The 12,286-nt window shown below is 41.3% G+C and overlaps 1 protein-coding gene across 1 annotated transcript in view; it reads right to left on the bottom strand.

Moving 5' to 3' along the window:
* LOC124613495 (opioid-binding protein/cell adhesion molecule homolog) overlaps window positions 1-12,286 on the bottom strand; it is a 202,394-nt gene that overhangs the window by 12,462 nt on the left and 177,646 nt on the right. The window contains exon 9 of the mRNA XM_047142203.1: window positions 5,388-5,454. Within this exon, the coding sequence (XP_046998159.1) occupies window positions 5,388-5,454 (67 nt within the window). The remainder of the gene's footprint in view (window positions 1-5,387; window positions 5,455-12,286) is intronic.

A 12,286-nucleotide genomic window follows, 5' to 3' on the forward strand; every position in this document is an offset into this window, starting at 1 on the left:
GCCATAACTATTATTGTAGTAATGGGGAACTGTGGGTAATATTAAATTAGTAATGCAGAATCTCTTGATAAAAAATGTTTTTATTCATCCGAAATCACAGTGCATACAATCCACATCACACTACCTACAGAACATATACCAGCTAAATCTACAAGTTAAACAAGTACACATTCACAAACCTAAGACACTCTCCACATTCCAAATCACTGTTACACACTACATTTAAGTCATTTGAATTATTTCTCGTCAATATCAGTCTCTTCCTGTGTGTAGGACATCTCAAAATGTTTCTTAAGTGTACTGTAAAATAAGCAGAGCAACTTGTGGTTTCGTTTCAAGAAGTATCACTGGACTTTTTAATGGAGCCGTTACTTCTGGAGTTGGCGCTTCAGTTAACAAATTTGAGCCAACGGTTACTGATCAGTGGACAGCGAACTTCACCAGGAAACACCAAGACTGACAAATTCCACAATTTACGAAATTCTCCATTGTAATAAAAAGCAGCCAGAGGAAAGGTTGCTAATGAAGAACTTGCTCATATGTGATTCGCTGTACTGTGTTTTCGTGATATCGTATACACTCATTTGTTTCGGAGCACAACGTCTCGGTCCCGAAAAACAAATAAAGCAGAAGCAAAATTATTTCGTCGACAGATTAACTTTCATTCGTATTAGGGAAACCTTTTAGCGGACCAGGACAACTTTTTTAATTTACTGCCGTATTTCCGAAATGTGAAATGACTGCAAAAGTTTGAAACAGCAGTTCGATCGATTACAGTCCGAAAGCTGCTGTGCATAAAATTTAGTTTATGAAGGCCTCTAACGTCGACCGGTAGATTCATATATGTGCCAATTCACTTGATTTTGCCATCGGAACGTTATTTGACGTGTTCGCCTGGAGAAAAGAGAAACAAGAATTCATCCCGTCTCAATATACAGCCAATGAAATGTCTAGCGCCTTTTTATACGTCCAGGCAATCAGAAATGTTAAGGACGAAATTCGGTATTTCCCTTTCTTTTCTTTTTCGTCTGACAGTGCTTGCTAAGGTCCTCCATAACGTAACTCGAATACAATTCAATCAAGGGAAAGTTGCGACACGGTGCTTCGCCGCTGCTTCTATATATTCCGTACACCTTTAATAATGGATGGTTCGTACAAGCACCGTTGAAAATATTTACAAGGATACCTTAATACTAACGTAGCTGCTCTACTCTTCACACACACACACACACACACACACACACACACACACACACACACACACAAAAGAACGCTCACGCACACAGTCCAATACATTGAGGTATTAACAAACTATGGCGGTCGTTACAAATTCGTGAGTTACAAGTTAACAAATCGTACATGATTGTGCACAGCTGAACCACAGCTTCATACCCTAACTTAGAAAATGACTAGAAAATAGTTTTTCATGACTTTATGTGGCTGTGATTAAATTAATTATAAAATTAATTATAAAGTAATTTGATTCGAAAATTTAATCGATCACGATGCCTTTCACCTAAGCCACAATTTTGGTTCAAGGCATGTGGCAGTCTTGTTCCCCGTGATATCATTTATAATGGTACATCTGCATAAGTCATTTTGCAGGGACACTTATTATAATCAAACTGCGATTATTTTGCACCAACGTACAACATTCTTCTTCAGAACAGAAATACGTACGATATCAGCAGGGGAATATACCACAGCGCATGTGCATTTGAGTGTGAAATAACTTATCTCAATCAATAGAGTAACAGGATTGACTTATTTCAGAAAAAAACAGTGTGCATAGCGTTTAGTTTGTAAGTCAGCATCAAAAGGAGGACAAATCATGTTTCTGACGAAAGGATCCCAAAACGGTAAAAATATAATTCTGGGTAATCGTAGACGATGGTAGTCTCTACACACTCATTATTACAAGTTATACGAATGGTTCAGGTATAAAATTATAATTAATTTCTTTGAAAATTACAAGATAGCACATAGATGATTATCAAACCAAGTTTCCTTTTAAAAAAGATTACTCATTTATATAAAGTTCCCTACATAGGATGTTACCTAAATTTTCTATCGTAATACAAGCTGAAGAGATGTATCGCGCACTTTCTGCTATCGTTGTTAACCTCTAACAATAACGATTATTCTCTGTGATTTATCGCTGGATTTTCTCTCTCTTTTCATGTTTCCGCGCCGGTATAAAATACCGTAAAACCGACGTACGAAGAGCGAGGCAACATCATAGAAAAAAAGTTTTATTTTCAGCAGAGGAAATTATTAGGATAAGCAACGAAGGTTAATTTCGGCATTTACGTTGCTGTCGTTCGTACAATAAAGGGATACTTTACCATTGTTTTTCCGCTCAATGACACATTAGAACTCTACGTGTCACAGAAGTATTCTCTTTTTTTACTACTCTCTAAGTTGGCCGAATGAGCTTGAGTGACCGTATTCCAGTCTATATTTCCTCCCAAACGGAAACAATTAACTATAAGCATCATATGTCATATGCAACGTTTCCCCACGTTTCATTCCTGTGGAATAGCGGCTGACGCAAACATTTTGTTAAAAATCACCACCATCCATATATTTAATTACTGGGTATCATTGCAGAATAAATAACGGTTTTTTCATGCTTACCCAATTCTGTCGATTGGACCACTCATGATTAATCACTGTAAATAGTCACAATCTTTAAATGTCTTCCAGAAGGCATCAGAAGTTAAATGTAATAATCTCATTAATCTAGTTATAGGCAAAAACTAGACATTCATTCGAAGATTTTGAAGGAATTTCTGCCTTAATGTAAGTACGTTACAGAAACCTGCTTCTACCGACTCTTTTACTCGTCTTGCTGGGATCCTTATCAGGAAGCATTACCAAAAGAAACAGAGGAATAAACAGAAGAGTAACATGTTTTAAAACTGCTGTCATTAGCAAGTGCATGAGTGTCACGGAACCACTCGCACATTCATTGAATACACCAAGAAGTGAAAAGCAAGTATTACTTCTTTTCCTCTATAGTCGACATACTCGCCCCCAAAGAATCATCAACTGTATTCATATTTAAAATAATTCTCACTTACTTTTCGGTATCAGTTACACATTTTTAGCAACATGACATGTCTCTATGAGGTTCTGACACAGACAAAACGGTTTACTCACGCAAATACTTGGATCTGATAATGATCCAGATAGCATATACGGTTCTTTTCAGAGTATGCTGACAATAGCTTCATATTTAGCTATCACACATAAGGACTGGAATGTTGTAGAGGTCACACCAATGCTCAAAATAGGAAATTGGAGTAATCCGCTGAATTACAAACCCATATCACTAAAGCCTATTTTCAGTAGGATTTTGGAACATATGCTGTGTTCAAACATTATTGAAGAAATATTGTTCTTGTCAAACACAACTATCTCTTTAATCACAAGAAGTAATGAGCGCTATCGACAGGGGATCTCAGACTGATTCCATAGCTTCAAATTTCCAGAAGGTTTTTTACACCGTTACTCACAAGCGACTTACAATCATATTACCTGCCTACAGTGTTTCGTATCACTTGTGCGACTTGATTCGTTAGTTCCTGACAGATAGGTTACAGTTCTCAGTAACTGACGGAAAGTCGTCGAGTAAACCACGAGAGTTTTAAAATAGAGCTGCTGTTCTCGATCTGTATAAACGGTCTAGGAGACAAACTGAGCAGCCTTCTTAGACTGTTTGCAGATGATTATGTCATTAACCATCTTGTAAAGTCATCACGTGATCAAAACGAATTGCAAAATGATTTAGACAAAATATTCGTATGGTGTGAAAAGTCACAATCGATTGCAAGTTAGGCAAAGTGTGTCGTTATACACATGAGCACTGAAAGAAGCCCTCTGAATTTCGGTTACATGATGGATCACATAAATCTAAAGGCTATGAATTCAACTAAATACTTAGGGATTACAATTACGAATAACTTAAATTGGAATGATCACATAGGTAACGTTTTGCGGAAGATAAACCAAAGGCTGCTTTCGATTGGTAAAACACCTGTAAGATGCAACAGGTCTACTGACGAGACTGCGTACACTGCGCTTAGCCTTCCTCATTTGGAGTACTGCTGCGTGGTGTGGGATGCCCATCAGATAGGATTGACGAGGGGCATCGAAAAAGTTGAGAAAGTGCACATCGTTTTGTATTACCGCGAAAGAAAGGAGAGAGTGCCAAGGATATGACACGCAAAATTCGGGTGGCAATTATTAAAACAAAGGCGTTTTTCGTTGCGGCAGAATCTCCCCATGAAATTTCAGTTGCCAGCTTTCTCCTCCCAATGCCCTCACAGGGAGAAATGATCATTGTCATAACAAAAGGGGAATCAGAACTTGCACGGAAAGACGTAAGTGTTCGTTTTTCCCGTATGCTCTTCGAGAATGAACCGATGGAGAAGTAGCTTTAAGATGGTCCGATGATCCCTATGCCAGGCACTTAACAGTCTTGTAGTTGCAGATCGAAACGTGTCATGGATTTTAAAGAGCGCAGCCGAGATTGAAGAACAAATGAGAACTGTTCTAAACATTGACTTCCTCCTTTGTATAACCCGTGACAGTACGAAGAAAGTACCGTGAGAGAGAAATTCGAGCTCACACAGTGTCTTATCGACAGTCGTTATCTCTGCTGATCACACGCGAGTGAAATAAGAGAGCGTGGAAGTGGTGGTGGTACCCGAACTGACCCCCTAACAAAACGTATGAGACCTCGTTAGGTATTAATGTAGATCAACTCTGAACAGATATGTAGTCATTTGATAGGAATCTGATTCCACTTAGTGTATTCTTGTACAGCCATGCATGTATCGTATCTCTTAATTGCATCTGGGAGACGTGCATGTTGCAAATGCTGGGCGGTTCCGCCGATGTAACCTGTCTGCGATGAGAAAAAAAGTACGCGAAAATTTTGATAAATGTTGAGGAAAAGAAAGCAAGTTTTCAACCTATAGTGAATAAGCATTACGTATAGTCTGATTATGCAGCAGATACAGATTTCATTAGGTATCTTTTCGAAAAGTCATTTTAGCCTGCTGTCATTTTGAGGATTCTGGCGACAGTAGTCCATACTGGAAAAAAGGAGAAAATTGTGGGCTTCTCAGATGCCGTTTAGGAGGCTGGGCGCCATTTTTTAAGGTGCACTTCGTATCCGTGTCAGAATAAAACAGTCCACATAGGTGCCCACAGTTTGAGCGTGAGGCGTGGCGCTAAAGAGTAGCCAGTTGCACTCAGCCAGCGACAGCGACAGAGGAGCCCCTCGCGGCCGCCTTGCGAATCAGGCGATAGCTGACACGACGGCTGCCAGCAGCAGAGTGGCTGGGCCGGCCAGGGCGGCGGCGTCGGCGTCGGCCCACGGCCACCGCAGCGGCGCCGCGACGCCCGCCCCTCCCCGCACCCCCTGCAGGCTGCCGCTGGCGCCGTCTGAAACACAAGCGCCACAGTGACCTCACCAGTGCCGCCAAGTACACCGCGTGCACACAGTGAAACGCTCACGACCGAGAAATCGGCTGGATGGACATACTGGGTGATCAAAAAGTCAGTATAAATTTGAAAACTTAATAAACCACGGAATAATGTAGATAGAGAGGTAAAAATTGACACACATGCTTGGAATGACATGGGGTTTTATTGGAACCAAAAAAAAAACAAAGTTTACAAAATATCCGACAGATTGCTTGCGCGCGTCGTTTGGTGATGATCGTGTGCTCAGCCGCCACTTTTGTCATGCTTCGCTTCCCAGGTCCGCAGACCTCAGTCCGTGCGATTTTTGGCTTTGGGGTTACCTGAAGTCGCAAGTGTATCGTGATCGACCAACATCTCTTGGAATGCTGAAAGACAACATCCGACGCCAATGCCTCACCATAACTCCGGACATGCTTTACAGTGCTGTTCAAAACATTATTCCTCGACTACAGCTATTGTTGAGGAATGATGGTGGACATATTGAGCATTTCCTGCAAAGAACAATATCTTTGCTTTGTCTTACTTTGTTATGCTAATTATTGCTATTTTGATCAGATGAAGCGTCATCTGTCGGACATTTTTTGAACTTTTGTATTTTTTTTTTTTTTTTGTTCTAATAAAACCCCATGTCATTCCAAGCATGTGTATCAATTTGTACCTCTCTATCTACATTATTTCGTGATTTATTCAGTTTTCAAATTTATACTGACTTTTTGATCTCCCGGTATTTGATGGGACGTTCGACGAATGCTGTGGAACACTCATGCTGACATTGCAACAGGATTAATGTCACTTTTAATTACGCATTTAAGTGGAGTTGGTCTGTCGTAAAATAGTAAAAAAAACCATATTTTCAATTTTTAAGCCTCTGCTACAGTTTGGAACTTTCTGCTTAAAATGATGCAGATTATATCAACAAACTCTAGTTACGAAAATTTTTATTTCATTTTTCGGTAATTCCCAAGACTGGATATCTATCGATCACGTGGGTCCCTAAAGGTAACCACAGATTAGCCACAACATTATTACGAACGAACTACTACCGATGTAAACCAAACCGTGTGATAGCGGCGTTACCTGGCGAGGAATGACTGCTAGTTAGACACATGCACGGTGCCTGTAATATCAGTGAGAGTGCTATCCGTGTGCAGAATGAGGAGGCGCGCGATCTGTCTGAGAAGGTGAGGTCACGACGTTCAGATCACGGATTTACTTCACATCGTATACACCTTTAGTAGGCAATTAAAACAACATATTGCGCAAATGGTAAGGTGTACTACTTGGGCAACTCCGAGAAAATAGCAAGTGAAGTTATACGTGTGTATAACGTCATTGATGTATCTGTGCGTTGCTCCCTATCGAAATTCATGGCGGTGAAGTGGTTAGCGTTCGAGTGTCGTGAGACGAACTTTTATAAAACAACGGTTCGACTGACGATCAAACTTAATTTTAGTCTATTTTTTTCATCGCTGGACATATTATTTTACTTATATGACATTTGAGAGGTAATATAATTTAAGAAACCAGGTGTATTTGGGAGAAGTTTTAGTGAATTTCATGTCATTTGCCTACTTACTGTTTTATTAAAATTTAATTATTAGAATAAACTAATTTGTAGCGATCGACAAGTAAATGAAGAAACGCATAGAGTTTTCCTGAAAATGTATGCCTGTCGTCATTTGCGAAGTCCCTTATACATGCAATCTGGTAAGGTACCCGTAACTACTTTGCACCTCGACACTTCGAGCTGCAGCCACAGAGGCAGGTCCCATTTGGCAGTTAACCCGCATAGCTGCGAGACGTTGCTAATGCAGCGAGGAAGAATAGCGTAGGTGCCATTTTTCTGAGTGTCACAGAATTCACTGTTGTACGTAAAAATGAGGACTTGAGCGGGAGTCAAACCGTCGCCTCATACACGTTCGTCTTACATACTCTTGACTCTAGGGTCCGGCACCTACGCACAGATACATCAGTTACATAATAGACACATAAAACTTCTCTTGCTATTTTCTCGGAAATGCCAGAATAGTTCACCTTACTATTTGCACATTTTGTTCTTTTAATGGCCTGTTAAAGATGAACAAAGTTTGAAATAAATCCGCGATCCCGACGTCTTGGCCTCCCCTTGTGAGTTTAACCGGGGGCCGATTGTGATGGCCCGGAGGCTCAACACTAGCATTTCGGAAACTGCACTACTTGTCGGGTGGCGAGGGTCTTCAAAATGTAGGGAAACCAAGGTGAGACCACGTCGAGACGTTGTGGGGTTGGGCGGCTACACCTCATTACAGAAGTGATGTCGTAGGCTGTGCAGAATGCCAAAACATGACAGGCGGCGGCGAACGGTGGCTGAGTACAAATGTGGCTGAACACACAGTGCACCGAACACTCCTAACGAGGGATCTCCGAAGCTGACGAACCACGCACGTGCCAATGTGAACACCACGCCGTCGGCAGTTGCGACTGAAATGAGTACGTGACCACCGGCACCGGACGTTGGCGCAGTGGCAGAGCGTTGCATCGTCTGATGATGCCCGATACCTTTTCAATCTTGCCGATAGGAGGGAGCTAACAGTCGTTTTCCAGACAAACAGGTCACTGACACCTGTACTGTAGGACAGAGACAAGCTGGCGGCTGCTCGATTACGCTCTGGGGAATTGACGTGGGCATCCATGGTTCGAGTGTAGTTCGTGCAAGGCACCATGACCACCAAGGAGTATCGTGCACCGGTTGCAAACCTCGTGCACCTCTTCATGAGGATCATGTTTCCCGTTTGTTTTCAAGACCAGGCCAGGAGAATCATGGAGTGGTCCGAGAATCACAGTGGCGAGTTCCAATTGATATAGTGCCCCCTCCCCCTCCTCCCCCTCTCACCACATGTGAACCCTATCGAACACGTCTGGGATGTGATTTAATGTGGCATTAGAGGTCATGGCCTCCCGCCCCTCCCCCCCCCCTACCCGGAATTCAGGGAAATTAGGTGACTTGTGTGGGCGGATGTGGCACCAACTCCCACCTGGATCTACCAAGGGCTCATTGCTTCCATGTCACGGCGCATTGCCATTATTATCTGTGGGAAAGGTGGACATACCGGCTATTAGGCAGATGGTCATAATGTTCTGGCTGATACGTGCGTATCTAAAGTGCAATTCTGCGTCGAAGACACGACTTTGATGGCGCGAATTATGGTAAATGTTTATTGGTTGCTAAGGGAACATAGGTTATCGTTTTCGGTTGTTAATAGTAATGAGTGTAAACGTTGCAGCTTAGTATGCCGATAGTCTCACTTGGCGAAATTTAATTCCTTATTTACGTAACGTGTAAAGTAGTTCGAAACTTTTGGTAAACCTTCCGGGATGTAAGGTCGTGGTCCATGAAACTCTTCAGCCCCTAACGTTTCTGTCCAGAGCTGCGCTGGACATCTTCAGAGGGGTGTTTCTCCTCCGGTGAGTCTTGCCGACTGACGGGTCGGACGTCTGAGAGCGACTTATATATCGTAGAAAGTGGGCGTGGCCAGAGTTACACGTGATATGCAGAGATAACCTTTGTCAGAGATAAAACTTAACTATCGATCGTAATCTCGTCACGGATAAAACTGTCTAGCAGTTCTGTAGTGCTACTGTCCAAATATCACTAAGTTTCATGGTCTCTTCTTTCCGATTAAAATCATCCCTATGTTTATATATTTCAATTGCTTCTCTACAAAGCCGTCGGTAATAGTTCGTCGTCGTAGATAAAATTTTTGTTTCGGAAAACTTCACTTGATGATTTCCTGACTGAAAAGCGTGTTCTGCTACAGCCGATTTATCTGTTTTCCCTAATCGGCAAAGACTTCTGTGTTATTTTAACCGTGTATTTACGCTTCATTTCGTTGTTCCAATATAGACTTTACCACATGTACACGGAATTTTATATACGCCACTGGCAGATAGAGGAGCGCGTTTATCTTTTACAGACCGGAGAACATGACAAATTTTCTTCGTTGGTCTAAAACAGGTCTAATATCACGTTTACTTAAAATCTTTCCAATCTGATCCGTTACTTTCTTTATAAAAGGGAGAGAGACTGTATTCTTCCATCGTTTTTCGGGCTTGTCCTTAGGCTTTTTGTTGTTTGGGTGCAGAATTCTGCTTACTTCTTTCTTTGAGTAGCCATTTTTCTCAAAAGCGTGGTTCAGATGTTTTAATTCGGCGTCTAGATACTCCGGCGTGCAAATCCGTCTGGCTCTGTCAACGAGACTTTTAATCACACCTCTCTTTTGTTGTGGATGGTGGTTAGAATTTTTGTGTAAGTATCTGTCTGTGTGCGTTATTTCTCTAAAAATCTGTTGTTTCAATCTCCCATTTGTCTGTCTCATAACTAAAACATATATAAGTCGCTCTCAGACGTCCGACCCGTCAGTCGGCAAGACTCACTGGAGGAGAAACACCCCTCTGAAGATGTCCAGCGTAGCTCTGGACTTAACGTTAGGAGCTGAAGAGTTTCATGGACCACGACCTTACATCCCGGAAGGTTTACCAGAAGATATGTCATCCGGTCGTGAAAGCCTTCATACTGTTTGAAACTTTGTTTGGACTATGCGGCTGGTCCCGGCCGACATTCGAGTCCTCCCTCGGGCATGGGTGTGTGTGTTTGTCCTTAGGATAATTTAGGTTAAGTAGTGTCTAAGCTTAGGGACTGATGACCTTAGCAGTTAAGTCCCATAAGATTTCAGACACATTTGAACATTTTTGAACTTTGTTTGGACTTCGGATTGATTCTAAATTTGGAGAACAGGAATTTTGTAGAATGTCGGGAATGCAACTCCGCGAAATTCCACAAGAAAGGTGGGGATCCAGTTTTCCTTTGCAGTTGCACAGCGCCCACTGTCACAAGAGAACATATATAAGAAATAACATATGTTTTGACGTTTTCAACTTATTCATCGATAAGAGCATAATTGCAGTTTCTTGTTTGATAAGAGACATACGCTGCAAACTATAGCTTCTGAAACTCAATCATCTTTGAACACCGTGCGCGACTGCTACGGCTTCTGCTGAGATATCTCTTACGTCATAATCACCAAAGAGAGTGTTCCAATCTGTGGACAAAACAAGATTGTCGAAATAGACGAATCGAATATAGCCACTAGAAAATGCCAGAGAGGCCGACCGTTGAAAAATTTAGTTGAACATGTTTGGGTATACGGCAGCACTGAAAGAATTCCACAGGTGATTTATGGTTCGAATTTAATCAAGGGGGGAAAACTTTGGTCTCTCTGGTAAAGCACTGTATAATTCCATGCACGAAAGTGGTAACAAGCGGTTTTAAATCATAGAAAACCTTCACGAATGAAGGAATTCAACATGAATTTGTGAATCATTCTGTTGAATTTGCGTCATCGGACGACCCATCTGTCCACAAACAGAACCTCTGTCAAATCGTCCATAAAAAGAGAGGGGCGTCCAGGGAATAGCGACGAATTCTATCTCTTCAAATATCCATATTTCCAAAAGTTTAGGCCCCTTGGAAAAACCGACCCTACTGATACTCTCCTGATGTTTCTGATAGACGTATAAGAGTGTACCCAGGTTGTGGGAAAAAACGGGTTGCTGTCGGCGGGTTATACAGTTCGATAAATAGTACTTGAAGAAGACGTTTCTGACGAGTAAAGTAAAGTTACTGCTTTCATTTGTAATTAACTATAATTTAGTAAACGATCGTCTTCTGTCGTTACTCTAGTGAACACTGTAAACAGCAAGCATAGCTCGCGCAACCAGAGTCGTGTGGTCGACATAGAGCCATAAGTTCGATACATATTACTGGCTTCACGTGCGTTCGACAGGCAGTCATTCTTGGAAATTACCGATTTTTCAAAATTCTATGTGTGTTCAGGAAAGTTATCTAACTTATTAGGTGTTCAAGTTTTCGAATTTCCGAAAACATCACGTATAGAAGGCTGTGGTTTTCACACTTTTGCTGTAGAGACTTTCATCTTTCAGTTAACACCACTGTCATAGCAAACAGCTGTGTTTACAGTTCAGGTTTTGATCTGTGAGTTAGTGTTGTGAGCCTTGAGTTTCTCTTGCACCACGTTCGGGGATTGTTATCTGTCTTGAAACAATCGACTTACAAACATCTTTTGTATAAGCGATTCTCCTTCGTCAACTGTCGTTGACAGCGAAAGTTCTAACATCGTGCGCCATGGTGTAAATAAAGGAAAATTGGAGCTACTGGAGTTCCATATCACCATAGAAAGTATGTCCCAGTGCCTGTTATGAAAGCAGTCAAGCAAATATATAGAATTTTTGGGCATCCTGATCTATTGGGAGTCGGTGATCCTGTTATTTCATTCACTGAACATCATCTGGATAGATTAAAGTACATGGAAAGATTTGGTATTGTTTGTGGTGTTAACACCATCGAAGGTCTTCAACTTCTGGTTAAAGTGCAAATAAGAGAAGTTCAGTATTTACCTGAATTTAATACAAAGAAAGCAAGGGCAGTAAGATGGAGAAAGTTTTTAGATGAAGAAGAAAAGCGGGAAAATGACAGTGGTTACCCTGCTGGACACTTTTGATAACAAAATATGTGGTACTTGTCAACTTTCACAATTACTTAAATTACTAAAATTACTAAATTACTAAAATTTCATTTGTAGCATCTGAGATTTTCAGCGTTACATGTAACTTTATTTCACAAATTAAACCAATGATATTCAATTTTTCCGTTAAAAGGTGCCACTGAACTATAATAGTGACAGGAACTGACTATTATCTGAATCAGGGCGATTTGTATGAAATTTTTTCCAAA

Source organism: Schistocerca americana, chromosome 4, assembly GCF_021461395.2.
Source record: "Schistocerca americana isolate TAMUIC-IGC-003095 chromosome 4, iqSchAmer2.1, whole genome shotgun sequence".
NCBI lineage: Eukaryota > Metazoa > Arthropoda > Insecta > Orthoptera > Acrididae > Schistocerca > Schistocerca americana.